Source organism: Chelonia mydas, chromosome 3 (genome assembly GCF_015237465.2).
Source record: "Chelonia mydas isolate rCheMyd1 chromosome 3, rCheMyd1.pri.v2, whole genome shotgun sequence".
NCBI classification, from domain to species: Eukaryota; Metazoa; Chordata; order Testudines; family Cheloniidae; genus Chelonia; species Chelonia mydas.
In genome coordinates this window covers 150,917,805-150,935,603 of record NC_057851.1, presented here as the reverse complement: position 1 = coordinate 150,935,603, position 17,799 = coordinate 150,917,805, and the positions used below count along the sequence as shown (strand labels likewise).

General features: G+C 48.1%; 1 protein-coding gene and 1 long non-coding RNA gene across 7 annotated transcripts in view; one reads left to right on the top strand and one right to left on the bottom strand.

Moving 5' to 3' along the window:
- Positions 1 to 1,848: 1,848 nt before the first annotated feature.
- Positions 1,849 to 17,799, top strand: part of LOC122465161 — a 26,233-nt gene continuing 10,282 nt past the window's right edge. Inside the window, exons 1-2 of one of the 3 annotated variants that reach the window (XR_006289779.1) lie at positions 1,849 to 1,931; positions 11,505 to 11,611. This is a non-coding gene — a long non-coding RNA (uncharacterized LOC122465161). Of the gene's footprint in view, positions 1,932 to 11,487; positions 11,616 to 17,799 lie in introns of those variants that run through there. The other 2 variants (XR_006289781.1, XR_006289780.1) reach the window with 2 other exon arrangements.
- YPEL5 (yippee like 5) overlaps positions 13,901 to 17,799 on the bottom strand; it is a 25,271-nt gene continuing 21,372 nt past the window's right edge. For all 4 annotated transcript variants that reach the window (XM_037895583.2, XM_007071691.4, XM_043543539.1 and 1 more), the window contains 2 exons: positions 17,607 to 17,778; positions 13,901 to 15,526 (listed from right to left, as the gene is read on the bottom strand). In XM_037895583.2, the coding sequence (XP_037751511.1) occupies positions 15,302 to 15,526; positions 17,607 to 17,747 (366 nt within the window). In that variant the 5' untranslated portion in view covers positions 17,748 to 17,778 and the 3' untranslated portion in view covers positions 13,901 to 15,301. The remainder of the gene's footprint in view (positions 15,527 to 17,606; positions 17,779 to 17,799) is intronic.

Sequence of the window (17,799 nt, the reverse complement as noted above, 5' to 3'; positions counted from 1 at the left end):
CTACGGTACTTAGGGCCCCCCATTTTACCATAGTATCTGAGTTCTTCAACAACCCTGCAGCTTAACATTGGGGGCTGGGCCTAGTACACTTCCCTGAAGATCCTACAGTTTAATAGACTGGGGGTGGGACACCAGGAAATACCCTCCTCCTGAAGATCCCTGGGAGGGAAGGTATCAGGAGGCAGGTAAGGCTATGAGCAATCTTACTTGCAAACAGCAAAAGGTAGGTGGCAAGGTTAGGGTATGTGTCGTCTCCCCCGGGAAACCCTGTGTGACAGGATGGGGGAGAGGGGTGAGGTCGTGAACTGCTTCAACACCTGAGGTTGTCGTGAAGACTAGACCAATCAGCAACCTTGGTTACATGACACAGGTTCCCTATATAACAACCGTGCCTCAGTACTGGATTTACCATGGCGCCGGGCCCAAGCTCAGAAGGGAGCCCATAACACTCACTTCCTCCTCCCTTTGCAGGGCTGCAGAAATGGAGCTTCAGAGCTGCAGGGATCCAGCCTGGGAGCTGAGAACCCATGGGGCCCTGGGAACTGTAGTTTCTTGGCCAGCTCCCTGCCTATAGTGCTGACCCTGGAGCAGGGAAGGAACTACATTTCCCAGCATTCCTTTTGCCACTAGCAACAGGAAAGGGAGGGGTAGGGAGTGGGGTAGCTGTGAGACCCCATGCACTGCAGCTTGCTGTGAATGGAGAGCTGGCTGCTAGAAGGGGGTGGCACTGTGAATGGGGAACAAGGAGTAGAAGGCTTTGGCCCAGATATTACCCTCAGAAGACTTCCCCAGACTGAATTAGGGATGCTGGTGTGACCTCGCCTGGCCACCCCCAAAGAAGGAATTGGGTGGACTAAATGGACAGTGCACCTCTCTATCTGAAGCCTAGCAAGGGAGGCTTATGCTCAAATAAATTGGTTAGTCTCTAAGGTGCCACAAGTACTCCTTTTCTTTTTGCGGATACAGACTAACACAGCTGCTACTCTGAAATCTGTCAAGGGAGGTATGTGGATCCCACCAGATGTTAAAATGAAAAGTAAGGGAGGGGAAGGAGGACCCAGGCAGCTTCAGATACAGTACAGGAGGATTTCCACTTCTGAGCAATGAAAGTAGAAATTGACTTTTCCTTTCCAGATGTACCTAATATTCAGATTTGAACACCCTCAAAATTCAGGAGTGCTCAAGCTCAATTTGGGCAGCTGTTACTTCATTTCTCCCAAATCAAATCTGCTGATCCACTGTAATTTGCTTTAGAAAAAATAGAATAAAATTGAGCAACAAATGCTGGGGTCTTCCCAGTGCTAACTAGGACTGGAATTGCTATTTTCAACAGCTATTACCCTTTTTTTTTTCGTTTTGTTTGTTTAAAAGGAAGACAGTAATATTACATTGGCAAATTCCCCATAGAAACACAGAGTGGAACAAAAGAATAATAAAGACACCTCAGCTTTTCCTCATTTATGTAGGATAGTCTTATAATATGGATCCAGATATCCTCCAATCACACAAACTGAACATTGCTCCACTTTACTGCAGTTCTATAACCATGCGCGAACCAGTCCTGTCTGTGTTCTGTGCACATCCAAAATTCCTGCTGAATTCAGAAGTGCCTGGCTTTTGTGACCATACGTCCTGATCTTTTCAGCCCTGGTAAGCGAAGCAGGTTTACATTTAGTAATTGGGTGGGAAGCCTCTCTGAAAAAGTTAGGTGCTGTAGGAGGTGTTGCTTGTTCACTCGGTCATGTGAGACCTTCCTGTTACAATAGTAAACCAGTGCAGCATAGAATGCACTTTGCTCCTAGAGTCTAGAATAAGGTCCTTTGCTTCTATACACAGCCCATTAAAGACAACGAAAAGACTTCCACTCACTTCAAGAGGCTTTGGACAGAACTGGTTATACACAGGGTCCTGGTCCCACAGCGGAGGGGGGGGTATGTGAGCTTGTTGCAGAGCTGCTGCTCAGGGATGGGGAACTCCTGGCACCCCAGCCTCCAAAATCATTCAGGCTGCACTTTCTGCATGACTATGTGCTAGCTGAGGGGTGCATGGGAATTGGTGGCCTCTGCTGCAAGTGATGGGCATCTCAGGTACTTAATGCCATGGCCTAGAGGAGGGAAGTGCATAACTGCAGAATCTGCAGCTGCCTAGGGCCAGCGCTGAGGATTTAGAGTCCCTTGTGCTGCAGTTGCAAGGTTCAAGCATGCTCAGCCTTGGAATAGCCACCCCTCCCTTGACTAGTAGCTGTAGCTATCTAAGGCTGGCCTCTGGCAATTGGCCCTATAGCTATAGCCAGAGAAGCTGCAGGTGGCTCTGACTACTGGGGCCATTAAGCTAGAGCAGATAAAGAAACTGGAGTTAACCTCAAGGAACAGAGGTCACCAGTAGGAAAGAAATGTCAAGGGGAGCAGAGAAAGAGGAAGCAGGTCAGGCTTGCAGCGGGAGAATAGTCCCAGCTGGTTGGGGAGCATGTCCAAAGTAGAAAGGAAAAAAGTATGGGGAGAGGTAGTGGTGATCAGGTAGTAGACTATCATGTAGATGGGAGCAGAGGGAGAAAGGCTGGTGTCTTCAGATTCCCAAGGGCTAAGTCCTCACTTTGGGGAAATGGTATTTGCAAGTGGCTTGCTCAAATGGCAGGATGGGTGCTGAGGGAGAGATTTGTCAGAATTGATCAGGTATCTACTGGCTTTGGAACTTTGAGCTGAAACTAAGACCACATACGATAACTGGTGACATAGGATGGTGCTGGAGACATGGCTATAGAAGGTCTGAATGAGGAAGGAGATAAATCTGTGGAGAGTTTCCCTGATCACTTTGGAAGTTCTGCTCACTGTGGCCACTGGTATACCCAAATGGGTGTACAGCTCAATGAGAAAAACTGGGGGCTGAGGGAGCTGTGTATGGCAATGCATATAGTCATGTAGAGGTGTGTGATCAAAATGAAAAATGTCTCTGAGATTCAGTACCGGGTATACTATGGCACTGCCACACCAGGCCCACACTGACTACATAGGGGCGCACAAATATGTTTGGTGCTGCGGCCCACAAAAGGTTAATCCAACCCTGCCATACCTCAGAGCTGTACCAATTATAAATAATGCACCCCCAAATGAATATGGCACCTGGAATCCAAGAGGGATTCAGAGCATATTTATGGGTGAGCTACTGTCACAGGACAGCAGTGAGTAAGCGTAGCCCACTGAACAAACAAAACAGAGTTATTTTCTCTTGCCAGGATTTAATTTTTTTGTAAATGAGCACAAGACACAATGGCCCCTCCTCTCTGTTCTCATCTTTGCAGGGTGCAGTTAGGAAAACACCACATTGTGGTTTTCTGTCCAGGAGGGCTATCTAGTCAGTGTTTCCTCAGGTCAAAGTCACCCTTTAGCCAGCCACACACAGACTCTCACTCTTCCTCCTTCCCCGATCTTGGAACTGTGCCATGAAACTGAAATGAACGCCATCTGCAATGATTACTCAGCTGTTTAATCCATGCTGATCTCTCCTTGGTTTGCTTAGGTAGCACTCAACAGGTTCACCCCAGCTCAAAGAGCAAGGCCCTTTTTCAACAGCAGCATTTAACACCTCTCTTTGTTCCCCTTTCCCCAGGCTCCTCCAACCCAAACTCTCTGCCAGTGTAGTGGCACAAACTGCAGCCGTCACATTAGGAAATTCTGCCAGGGAGCAGTTTATGCTACTACACAGGCAACCTGGGCAGAACCAACTTCCGTTAGCTTGGCCAGTCTCTTTAGCATATACATTGTTCTGCCATGGCAGAGTCATTCAATGTTAACTACTCTTTTAATTGTTCTGTGGCCAGTCTTTGCTGGCTAGTGTCTGATTCGATACACTGAGGATTATAGTTATACATAAAGGTCATTAAATTAATCAGAATTCATCAATTGTAAACAGATGTCCCAAACCGTCACAATACCCATATAAGCTAGGGCACTACTGATACAAAATGGGCACAAACGGGAAAACTAGCTCCAGGCTGCTGGCTTGTTTCGAGGAGAAAAGTTAATAGTCTTAGCCCAATTCCCATTGAACAGGTTTCAAGATTACAAAACTCCTTACTAGGGCAGTGTCACGAAGGAAGCTGAGACAAATAATCACAGAAGTGGTTACTCACCCTGTGCAGTAACTATGGTTCTTTGAGATGTGTCGTCCGCCACTCCCCGTGGGTGCGTCATTCTAGGTGCGCTTGTGCGACTTGCGCCTTTGATCAGAGATTTCTCATAGCAGTGTCTGTTCTGCCAGTGCACGTTACTCCGTCTTGTACCCCATCACATTGCTATATAGCACTGCACGGGTGAACTGCCCTCACTTCCTTCTCCACAGCGAAGCCCTATAACAGAAACATCCGAAGGAGAGGGGAAGGAGGGTGGTTAGTGGAGCATCCATGGGGACTCATCAAAGGACAATAGTTACTACACAGGGTGAGTAACCACTTCTTTGAGTAGTGTCCCCATGAGTGCTCCACTCTAGGTGACTACTGAGCAGTTCCCTCTAAGGTGGAGAGGGCTTTGGAGTTGAGTCCAGTATGGAAGAAAGTACAGCCAATTTGAACACAGTATTGGAAGCAGAGTCGTGAGCTACTGCACAGTGTTCAAATAAATGTACAGAAGCCCAAGTTGCGGCTTTACATATTTCAATGCTGGGAACACTTCCGAGAAAGGCTGTAGAGATGGAAATGGACCTCGCAGAATGAGTTCCTAAGTCAGAAGGTGCTTGAATATTACAAGCAGAGGTGACCTGGATAGAGTGTGTGAGGGAGGGGGTAGGGGAGGCCGGAGTGAGGGCAGCTGCTTTAGCAGTGTTACTCAGCATGCTCAGTCTGTGCGAGCATGCTCAGTACAAGCCAAGCAGCAAATCTGGGGGGAGGGCTGACCCTGCCCGCTCCCCCACACGTCCTCTCTGATTACAAGATTCGTAGCAAAAACTAATACAGTCAGATAGCCACTTGGAAAGGTCTTTGTTTAGAGATTGCAGAATCTTTTGTTCTATCTGCGAGCAAGAGAAACAATTTGGGAGTCTTTCTGAAGGGTTTAGTCCTATCAAGATAGAAAACTAGGGCTCTCCTGATGTCAAGGGTGTGTAACAGTGCCTCGTCTATATAGGTGAGATTTAGGATGGAAAATTGGCAGGTGAATGGGTTCGTTAATATAGAATTCATAGGAAATTTGAGGTGTGGTCGTAACGTGACCTTATCCTTAACAAATATTGCAAAAGGGAGATATGCCATAAGGGGCCTTATTTCCCGAACCCATCACACCGATGTGATGGCTGTCAGGAATGCTGTTTTCATTGATAAAGGGAGGAGTGGTTCAAATTGTAGTCTTGTAACACATTTAACAACCAGATTGAGGTCCAAAACTGGCCTGTGACACTTGATTGGTAGAAAGAGATTTCCGAGCCCCTTGAGGCACCTCCCTTGTTGTTAGGTGAGCAAAATGGGGTAACTCTCTTGGAGCATGGAAAGCCATGATGGCTGCTACGGGGACTCTAATGGAGCTTTGCAACAGCCCGGAGCTTTTGAGTGATAGAATACAGTCCTGTATCTCTGGCAGCGATGAGGTTGTCAGTGGAGTATGATTGCCATCACACCGGCAGACAAATCTTATCCATTTTTGAGAGTATGTAAAGTGAAAAAATGATTACTAACCTTCTTGTAACTCATGTTCTTCAGGATGTGTTGCTTATGTCCATTCCAATCAGGTGTGTGCTCACGCCGCATGCACGGCAACCGGAAAAAGGTTCACCTTGTGATATTCATCGGGTCGGCCTGGGGTCATGCCTTCATGGCGCTCAATATAAGGCGTTGCTGACCCGCCACCCCCTCAGTTCCTTCTTGCCAGCTACTCCGACAGAGGGGTAAGGAGGGTGGGTATTGGAATGAACATGAGCAACACATCTCGAAGAACAAGTGTTACGAGAAGGTTAGGAACCATTTTTTCTTCTTCGAGTGATTGCTCATGTCCATTCCAATCAGGTGATTCCCAAGCCTAAATTTTGGAGGTGGGGTTGAAGCTTAAATGTTTGCTGACTGGAGCACCGCTCTGCCAAAGGTTGCATCATCTCTGATCCGCTGGGCAACTGCATAATGCGATGTGAAAGTATGAACGGAGGACCACGTCGCTGCTCTGCATATTTCCTTGGTGTGCCAGGAACACCGCTGAGGAAGCCTGCGCCCTGGTGGAGTGAGCTGTAAGCGGAGGGGCTGGTACCTTCGCCAGGTCGTAGCACACCCGGATGCAAGACATGATCCATGACAAAATCCTTTGGGAGGAGACTGGAAGCCCTTTAATTCTGTCCACGACCATGACAAACAACTGAATGGACTTCCAGAACAGTTTGGTTCTCTCTTTGTAGAAAGCTGACGCCCCACAAACGTCCAACGAGTGAAGTTTTTGCTCCCTGCTGCTTGAGTGCGGCTTAGGATAAAAAACTGGGAGAAAGATGTCCTGGTTTATGTGAAAATGGGAAACAACCTTAGGGAGGAAAGCTGGATGCGGCCTGAGTTGAACCTTGTCCTTATAGAACACAGTGTAAGGAGGCTCCGATGTTACAGCCGTGCACATCCTCCTGGCTGAAGTTATTGCTAGCAGAAAAACCACCTTGTATGAGAAGTACAGTAGAGAACATGTCACCAGTGGTTCAAAAGGTGGCCCCATTATTCTAGGAAGGACCAGATTGAGGTCCCAGGCTGGGACCGGTTGCCGGACATGTGTATAGCCTGTCAAGACCTTTCAGGAAATGGCTGACCACAGGGTCGGAAAAGACTGACTGGCCCTCTGTGCCTAGATGGAAAGCAGAAATGGTGGCCAAGTGACCCTTTATTAATGACATGGACAGCCCCTGCTGCTTAAGGTGGAGAAGGTAGTCCAGTATAAGGGGTATGGACACGAATGTCAGTCACGGACAGTGTTGCGCCAACCAGACTGAAAATCTCTTCCATTTGGCCAAGTAGGTAGCCCTGGTAGAAGTTTCCTACTGCCCAGTAGGACTTGCCTGACTGGGTCCGAACAAGCGAGCTCCCTCGGGTTCAGCCATGGAGCTTCCGTGCTGTGAGGTGCAATGACTCGAGGTTCGGGTGCTGGAGATGGCTGTGATCTTGTGTTATGAAGTCCGGGAAGAGCGGCAAGGTGATTGGGGCTTCCACAGACATGCCGAGGAGACATGTGTACCAGTATTGATGGGGCCAAGCTGGAGCTATCAATATCACCAAGGCCTCATCCCTTCAAACATCGAGGAACACCTTGTGAATGAGAGGGAGGGGAGGGAACACATACAAGAGGTGGCCCTCCCAGGAAGGAGGAAAGCGTCCGTGATGGATCCCGGGCTGTGAATCAGGAAGGAGCAAAACTGCTGGCACTTCCTGTTGCGTCGTGCGGAAAACAGGTCTATCTGGGGAGAGCCCCACTGTTGGAAGATTGAGTTTGTGACATCTGGGAGCAGGGACCACTCGTGGCCATGGAACGACCTGCTGAGATAATCCACTAACTCATTCAGTACTTGGGGGAGGTAGGATGCTTCCAGGTGTATTGAATGAGCTACACAGAAGTTCCACAGCTCAAGGGCTTCCTGGCACAGAGGAGAGGAGTGTGCACCCCCTCTTTATTTATATAAAACATCGCTGTGGTGTTGTCCGTAATAACCGTTACACATTTCCCTTCCAGATGAACTTGGAAGGTTTGGCGTGCTAGGTGGATTGCTCTCAGCTCTCTGACGTTGATGTGGAGAGCAAGCTCTGCCTGAAACCAGAGACTTGTGTCCTGAGGTCTCCAAGATGTGCACCCCACCCCAAGGCTGCCGTGTCTGTCACCAATGAGAGGAACAGCTGAGGTCTGGTGAAAGGAACTCCCGCACATACCACCTGCGGGTCAAGCCACCACAAGAGGGAGATGGGGGTCAGGCGAGGCAGGGTGACGACCTTGTCCAGACTGTCCCAAACTGGCCTATACACAGAGGCTAGCCATGATTGAAGCAGCTGGAGTCTGAGCCTGGCATGCTGTACCACATAGGTACAAGCAGCCATGTGTCCCAAAAGCTTCAGGCAACTCCTTGCAGTTGTGGTAGGGAACTGCCTGAGACTTCGAACAACGTCACCCAGGGCCCGGAACCGCGATTCTGGGAGGTACGCCCTGGCCTGCATGGAGTCCAGGACCGCCCTGATAAACTCTATCTGCTGAACCGGGGACAGAGTTGACTTCTGCACATTCAAGAGAAGGCCCAGTTTGTTGAAAGTTGGTGTTATGAATCCGACTTGTGCCTCCACTTGCTCCCTGTAGCGGCCTTTGATCAGTCAGTCATCGAGGTATGGAAACACCTGAACCTGTTGCCTGCACAGGAACACGGCCATGACTGCCATGCATTTGGTAAATACTTGAGGCACCGCTGAGAGGCCGAATGGGAGGACTGTGAACTGATAGTGATTGCGGTTCACCACAAACCTAAGGTACCTTCTTTGGGGTGGTTTGATTGCAATATGAAAGTATGTGTCTTTCAAGTCAAGGGCAGCATACCAGTCCTCTGGATCCACGGAAGGGATAAAGGAGGCCAAAGAGACCATGTGAAATTTCAGTTTCTTCATGAACCTGTTGAGCTCTTGCAGGTCTAGGATAGGCCTGAGGCCACCTTTGGCTTTCGGTAATAGGAAACACTGGGCATAGAAGCCCTTGCCTTTCAGCTCCTGAAGAACCTCTTCTACTGCCCCCAGTGCTAGGAGCGAGTGCACCTCCTCTATTAGGAGTTGCTCATGAGAAGGGTCCCTGAAGAAGGACAGGGAAGGGGGGGTGGAAGGGAGGGAGGGGAGAGAATTGGAGGGAGTATTCCCTTTCTACTATGCAGAGTACCCAGCGGTCTGATGTAATACAGGCCCATTCAGGGTAGAAAGGGGACAGTCTGGACAAGAACGTAAGGCTGGGTGGATCCAGTGTCTGTGCCGGTACGCTATCCTCAAGCGTGCCTTCAAAAGGCCTACTTTTGGTCTGAAGACAGCTTTGACTGACCAGAGCCCTGGACTGAGGAAGGGTGAGGCCTCTTCCTGTTGTTTCTGTTCCTCTGCCAGGAACCATCTTGCCTACTGTGTGGCTGGTAGAACCATGGCGGAGACTGTGGCCAAAAATGTTTCTGCTGTGTAGCGGGGGCATGGAGGCCAATGGACTTCATCGCCCTCAAGTCCTTCAGGCGATGAAGCCTCGTGTTAGTTTTTTCAGAAAAGAGGGCCGAACCCTCAAAGGGGAGGTCCTGTATGGTTTGCTCGTAGGGGAGGCCAGACCCTGGAGCCAGGAGCTCCTCCTCATGGCTATCCCTGTAGCCATAGTGCGGGTGGCTGCGTCCGTTCCATCCAGGGCCGCTTGCAGGGAGGCACGGGCGATGAGCTTGCCCTCTTCTACCAGTACAGAAAACACTGCATGTGAGTCCTGCAGCAGCAGCTCCACAAACTTGGCCATTGCTCCGGAGGTGTTGTAGCTATACCTGCTAACAGTGGCCTGCTGGTTTGAGATGCAGAGCTGCAACTCACCAGTTGAATACATCTTCCTCCTGAACAGATCTAGTTTTTTAGCCTCTCGGTTTTTCAGGGAGGGCTCCTGGTAGCCCTGGCACTTGCATTGGTTGGCTGCGCCCACGACCAGGGAGTCTGGCAGAGGGTGGGTATATAAATGTTTGTACCCCTTGGAAGGGATGAAGTTCCGCCTCTCATTCGTCTTTGCCGAGGGAGGAAAAGAGGCTGGTGTCTGCCATGATGTCTTGGTTGTATCACTGATGGTCTTGATCAGTGACAAGGCATTGCAGGCAGGTCCGGAGGGGGCGAGGAGGGCAGAGAGTCGGCATCCTCCACCACTTCCTTTGCCTTGATGTCCAGGTTCTGTGCCACCCATTGCAGCAATTGCTGCAAGATCCTGCTGTCTTCCAAAGCCGGGGCCATTGACGTGCCCACCACCGCCTCGTCTGGGGAGGACGAAGATGAGAGCCCTGCAGGAAGCGGGCCCTGCTCACTGTCCTTGGTCCGAGGCGGTCTCGCGGTGCCCAATGCCCCCGTGTCGCCAGCACTGGGAGGAATGGTGCAGACACCGCAGGTGGAGCTGGAGCCGCCAGTGCCAAGGCCAATGGCACCAAGGCCACTCGTGCTGGTGCTGTGGATATTGCGGACATCGGTGCCAAAAACATCGGCGCTGAGGGTGCCGCTGGTGTCGGAGCCCCAGCTGCTGACTGGGGCATCGCTAACGCCGATGCTCCTGGGGCCGCCACCGCCTGTGGTGGCACAAAGGATGCCGAGGCCACCGACGCTGATGTGGAGTGCAACCCCTGAGTCTGGTGAAATGCCCTGGGCGTCCAGAAGGGCCACTGGGTCAGGGCCTGCCATGGCACAGGGTAGGGCTGGCGGTCACACCGGGACCTGGTCCTCCTGCTTCTGCTGGAGGATACAAGTCCACCTCCGATGACTCCGAATAGGATGACCACGGAGGAGCAGTGCTCATAGGTGTTGGTGATCGGCGCCGTGGACTGTGGGACAGGTGTAGGTCCCCTGTGTGGGCGGCCCGTGCGATGCACAGGCGATGGGGAGTGCCATACCATCATTGCTGGCTTGCCCCTCGACGGTACCAGTGGATGAATCTGCACCAGAGACTTGTCACACCTTATGGAGGAAGACGGCAGCGTGAGCTCCAGCAAGTCCCGAGCAGCTCAAATGCCTCTGGCATGGAGGGCAGCTGCAGCTCTCAGTTGTGTCAGGCCAGAAAGCAGGGGGGTCCGGTCTCGACTGAACCCTCTGTGGGAGCAGGAGGAGTCGACATGACCCTGGTAGGCAGTGGGGCAGCGGTGTGGCCTGACTCGGGTCTCATGGCAGCAGGCTCTTTAGATTTGGCTGGGCAAGAACGGACCCTCTCCAGCCTCCTTTTCCTCTGGGGCACTGGAGATTGAGACTGGAGTCTCCCTGTGGCCTGTATCTTGCCGGCAGAGCTGTGGCGGTGCCGAGGGTCTGTAGAGGAGTCCTTCTCGGCACTGGCTTGCGTGCCGCTGGTGCACTTCACATCAAGGAGGAGGTGCTTTGAGTCGGCTCTGCTGAGCCAGGGTCCAATTGTGGACTGTGCGCGGCCTCCATCAGAAGGATCTTAAGGCGCTACTCCCAGTCTTTAAGGGTTCTCTGGAGAAACCCCCTGCAGAACTCCTTCAGGTGGCTCTCCCCCAAACACTTCAGACACGAAGCATGCGGTTTCGCTCCTGGGCATAGACTTGCCACAGTCCTTGCAGGCTTTAAACCTAGGGGAGTGAGTGGTGGGTCAGCAGGGCCCTATATTGAGTGCCATGAAGGCACGACCCTAGGGGGCACCCAGGCCAACCCAACAGATACTGTGAGGGGAAAAATTTTCCCGCTGCTATGCAGGGAGCGCGTGCACACCAGATTGGAATTGACATGAGCAATCACTCGAAGAAGAACAGACCATTTTCTGCTGTGTAACAATATTCTTTTTACTCTTCTGGGCCGGTTGTTTCTCATCCAGTGAGCCACTGACCAGACACGCTTTGAGATAAAGAACTCTGAGATTGGGGTGAAGAATCTTCCTGCCTTCCTGGGAGAGTAGATGTGGAGTGGCCTGGAGAATGATCAGTGAGTGAGTAAACAGCCAGCTGTATCAGCTGAGGAAACCATGTTTATCTGGGCCAGGTCAGAAGTATTAGGATGACTCCTGGAAAGGGGCCTCTAGTCTATAGAATAAGTAGGAGAGCCCTGTACTGATATTTGGGAGACCAAGGCAAAGTTATCAGAATCCTCTTCCTCCAATTCACCATGAAATGGTAGAGCATCAGAAGAAAACAGAGGTGAAGTTGTCGGTCCTCGGCACATTTATAGAGATCTTAATGACTGAGGCAGCTGAAAAAGAACTGAGGGCAGTTTGCCCATGCAGTGCTATATAACAATGGCACAGGCCATGAGACTGAGTGACACGCATGCTGAATGGACACTACTATGGGAACTCGCCAATCAAAGGTACAGGTGGAGCACCCCTGGGGATCCTACTTGAAGACGACTAGCTAATCACTTCCTCTTTGTAGTTGCTTTCTCATTCAGGGCTGAAGCAGCACACTGTGTTTGAGAGCCAAAAGGCATGGGCCAGCTGCTGAGAGTTTCAGAGCAGCAAACACACTTATTTCCTGGTATGCCTGAGAATCACAGCAATTGTGGTAAATCACCCAACAGAAGAGAGACCCGGTACATTTGTGGCCTTAAATGGGATCCTACATTGGACTGGGAGCCAGTGCAGCATAGGAATCATCAGGTTGAGGTGGTCTCAAATTTCCCTCTTAGTAGTGAATGCCTCTTTGGTGTCAGCCCTACCTACTGTATAGAACACTGCAATCATCCATGCCTGGAGGTAACAAATATGCATCCACTCTTTCTAAAACACATTCCTAATTCCACTGGCCTAGGAAGTTAAGAGCCAACCAATTTGAACTGTAATTTAGCCATTTGAGGGAAGCTTTATTATTTGAGTTTTGCATATGATGAGTATACTGGATTCAAATTGATATAGTACTTTTCACTTCAACACTGGCAAATGTCTACCAAAAGCATTTTAAATTAGCAAAATAAGTCAAAACATTGAAAAAATATTTGTCAGGGTGGCACGGCATGGTGAATTGCCACCTTCACTTCTGTGCTGCGACTGGACTGGGTACCTGGAGAGCATGGCTGCAGAGGCTGCCGGTGAAGATGGGGAGCCCTGCCCAGTGCAGCATGCACCCCCAACTTGGGTGCATGGGGGGCAGGCTTGATCCCCCACCTAGGTATGACCCCCAGCAACCTCACCCAGCACCCCTAAGGACTACCCTCACAGCATTCAACCCCTCCATCCAGGGACTGCCCCCAGGGACTGCCCCCAGCTACCAGTCCTCCCATGTAGAATCTATCCTGCAGCCCTAGTCCCTGCACCACCTCCCCGTGCTCATTAGTTTCCTACCTCAGCGATACAGCATGCCCTGCCCACCAGGGTCCTAGGGCCAGGGAGCCTGCTCCAGCTGGGGTAACTGGACCTGCAATCCTGCACGGTGGGGTGCTGAGCACCCTAGCCTCCTCCCAATGCTGCTGGGCCCAATTCTGCTGGGGGGCACTGCTGCTGCTAGGCCTGATCCTGCACTGCCCCATTTCCCCCCCCCCCCCACCGGCCTGCTCTGCATCCTGGGCCGGTGCTCCTCCCACTCCATCCTGGTTACGGACCGGAGGATGTCACATGGGCCACAGATGGGTGCTGATTGTGCTGCATTGAGAACCACCGTGCTAAACCATGAGTACTCCTTGGTTGTGCTCTTATTGCCACCTGCTCAGACAACATGAAAGGTTGAACCATTTCTTGTTATCTTATATTGTGGAACCACAGTCATTTGCTCAATTGACTGATCCTATGAAGCACTGAATTTTGCAAATCATCAAAGGTAAAAACATCACACTGGTGGGAGACAATTCAGGACGAAACACATTTTATTGTACTGTAACACTAAAAGGACACAGAGTACTGCAGAGAATCACTCCAATGGGGATTTTCGGGTTCATGAAGAGCTGGCTCACTTGAGGCACTAGTTACACTACTGTTTATGTACCTTGATTCAAAGAGTTCTGGTATGTGAATCTACACTGTGTTCCCTCTAAGTGACAGTTCTATAGTAAAGCTACTTTTAAGTTAATAGATGACAGATTTAAGCCATGGGGTGGCCAAAGCAGAGCCCAATGTCCAAAGGAACCCTCTGGAATATTCCCCCCCCCCCCCCCCCAACTCATCTGTCTGCTGTTTCAGATACAGAGATAGGGCTACGGATGCCTTGTTTTGTTTACATTGTTTGTTAGTGGAGTTAAACAAATATTAGTTGCTGGTTAACAAAAAATATAAGTTCAGGCAGAAACTATATCTATGCATATTTATTTCTGATAAAGAACAGTACATAACATTCAAATTAGGTGCAGCCATTGGGCTCTTAGCAAGTTGTCAGTGTGGTTCCAAGTCACAATGTTTGGGCACCCTTAAGAAAGGTAATGGAGAACATTTTCGCCAAGAGATAAGTAAGATTTCAATATCTTAAAATAGTTGACTTCTACGGGAAGGAAGCAGGAATCAAGTCAGTAATTACAACCAGGCAAGCCTGTTCTGCTGGTTGGAAAGACAAAAAAAGGTCTAACATCACAATAGAAAGATGCAACAAAATTGTGAGAGAGATACGAGTTTCAATACCAGAAGCAGCATTTGAAAACAAGCTGTTTAAAGAAGTTGCAGATTGTACGCATGAATGCACATGCTAGCATTCTCCTCCTCCTACCCTGTAGCTGTGTTTTAAAACACGAAGTCTTGGGTTAAAAAAAGAAAACCATATGAACAAGAATTAAGATTTGCAATAGCTTTATCTACTTAATGAGGTTAGTAAAGAGATGAAAAGGAAAAAACCACATTCACTACTGTAACAGTAGTTACTCAGTAAACCCCATCATTACAAACAGCTTCTGACTTTTAAAGCAACACAAGACTAAACAGACAATTATTACTTTAGATTATTACTATGCTTATAAATTACATCAGTTAAAAGAAAAAAAGCCAAGCAGTTTTGCCCTATTTCAAAAATAGCTTCCAATCAGCAGTTACATGGTGAAAGGGACTTTACAAATAAATGAAGACTGGTGACATCTTTGGGTCAAGAATGACAAGAAAGAATGGGCTCTGTGCTACCGATCAACCTCAACAAGAATATGGCACAATGGCCAGCACAAGCCGTACCAACACTGAACCTTTCGCACTCATCACAAATTCAGATCTCTTTTCTTAAACTAGTATATCTGGTGAAATGACTGGGTAATAAAGTTAAAAACTTAGGTCAAAAATTGGAAAGTAAATTAAAAAAACACCTTTGGACATAAAATAATTTTCTATTGATGTATCAGTTTATATGAACTAAAAACCACTGATTTCTCTAACAAAAGATATAACCGGATTATTTTCCTTTCACCCCACTGTTAGCTGCAGATATAATCTCAGATCTAAGAGATGTAAACACAGAGGAGAAAAAAAATTACAGCATCTGTTCGACATTCTCTACAAACACCTGTTGGGAGAAAAGTAAAAATTAAAGGAATAAAGAAAGGAAGTTTCCATCTGAAATACTCTCACAATCTTTCCCAGTCCATAGTTCAATGAATCCAACTCTGATGCTAAGGTGACAGTGTATATAAGTAGAATTTTTTTTGTTTTTTTTTTTAATTTTATTTTTTATTTTTTGAGTTTCACTGAAGAAAACCACGAAAGAGGCCGAAGTCTCTTCAGGAATTATCGGACGGAACATGCTCTTCAAATCCCTCACTCTCTCGGACCAAAGCTCTTTCCAGGATAACACGGCCTTCCTTGTAGCGCTGGCTGTCTTCAGTGGCAAATTCATAGATCCAACCCAGTTTGCTGTTGCAGTTCTTGCAGCTCACATCTCGAACCATGTGGCGGCCAGTGAGCATGACCCGATCTTGAACTTCACTATATTGCAGATTTACCACCTGAGAAAAATATAAAGGGGATGAGGAGAAGGGTTAAGCCTATTGAAGGCAAGACTCAAAGCCATATTCCAGTTACTAGGAAATCCAAGGCACCTCTGTCGAAGTACAAAAGGTCTAAGTGAAGAGCCTGTGGCACTGTGCATACTGGGAGCTGAAACGTAACAGATGCAACTATCAAAGTTCTGCTGCCTGTGCGGGCAGAGCTTGCAAGGATCAACCTCACAAGGGTGTTCTGAGCCTACTTTGTTTTTCAAGCACAGCGAGATCCTGCTACAAAAAGCACAAGTACAAAGTATTTAGTTTGCCCAACTAAGGCATAGCAATTAGATAAAGCTACTCACAATGCGACAGTTTAGTAACCCCTTGATGTCAGAAGTAATTTCTTGATACCAAACCCATTATTAGCAATGGGTGTGGTGACGGGAATAGATTGGTCAATTTAGTCACTGGAATATTAGAGTTAAAAACTGTTTTCAGGGAAAAAATTAAGATGAGATTTAAGAGTATAAATCCCACTGACTTTCAACAAAGGTCAACGGGACTTGGGCTCTTAAATCCCTTTGGTAGTTTTGAAAATCCCACCTCCTGAGAAAGAAACTGAGTGAGCTGACAAACGTATGCCTTTTAGGGCTGGTACAAATGCATGCCTTCCCTTCCTTAATCCTAGCAGTTAAAAAAATCCACCCGTAACTTGTTTAGGTAACTAAACATGTGGAAATAGTGTAAATAATTTGCTGAAAAAAGCAGTGTCTATGACAACTGTAATGGAGATTACATTTAAATAATCTGATACTTGACAGTGATGCAAATTGGGGTTGCAGAGAACAATCAAAGCCTTAACCAAAACTCACTGTTTCTCAAACAGAATTTGGACCCAAAGATCCAACACTTTTTGGACTAGTATGAGGACAGATTTACTGCTGTCTTTCCTTACACATGTGCAGTATACGGAAGAAGACTTGCATATATGACCTACTGACAGAACTCAACACATACCACAGCAGTGCTTTCTGAAACCACGCATAACTAACTGAAGACACTTCTGCCTGTACCTGGGAGGACTATGCTGACAAAAAAGCGTTACCAAGGTCTGGTTGCTGATGGTCAATTTCAAGAAAATACATCCCCGATCACCTGGCCATATTTGTTGAGAAAGCACAGAAAATTTGTGTTAAGTCAGAGTCAGCCTAAAAAATCTGGTCTCTACATAAATATCCCCCCCCAGAGCCATATTCTCATTCCCAACTCTGCCAATCTTAGCCCTGGTCTACACTAGGGGGTGTGGAAATTGATCTAAGTTACGCAACTCCAGCTACGTGAACATCATAGCTGAAGTTGACGTACTTAGATCGACTTACTGTGGGGTCTTCACCGCAGTGAGTTGACTGCTGCCGCTCCCCCGTCACTCCACCGGCACCTCTTGCGGCGGCGGAGTACAGGAGTCCACAGGAGAGCACTTGGGGGCTGATTTATCGCGTCTAGACTAGATGCGATAAATCGACCCCCACTGGATCGATCGCTGCTCGCCGATCCGGTGGGCAGTGTAGACATACCCTTAGTCAAGATACCAACTTGTACATCACTATACCTGCCTGTAAAATGGGGACAGTATTTATCTACACACTTGCAATGGTGTTGTGAAATTTAAAGATATAGCAATAGGCACAGTATAAAAATCTGGAATAGATTAGACAAAAAATAAATGTAAATCTCTTTGGAACCCTGCGTAAAAGTATTACAATGAACCTGAACTTTACATTATAGAATTCAGAATACTTCGAGTTTAACTGCATGCACTTTGGCAAGATACTAAATTCACAATCCTCCCTGTAGCCTTTTAAACACTAACTGCAATAGTTTAGGCAGTTTATGGTGAAATTTCAATGACCTAAAGAGCAACTTAGAAAGGAAAAAAAAACCACCAACCCCCCCCCCCCACAACACCCTTTAAACAAAAAAATCACAACAGCACGATGTCGACTGAATCCAAGAACAGTTAACATGATCGATTCTTAGCCCCCCCCCAGACTTGATTTTCAAAAGCAAGAAGATCTCTCTCAGCATCTAATTTCTTACCAACCTTATTAAAAAGGAAGGCTCTCCCTGTGGCCCCTGTAAAGCGAGTTGATATGAGCTCAGAGCGGTTGGTCAGGATTGTATCACAGTTTGCACAGGAGAACAGACGAGTGCCACCAATATGGTCCAAGAAAATTCTGCCCATTTTTATAAGTTCTTAAATTTAGACTCAAGACCTGAAAGCAAACAGAGATATT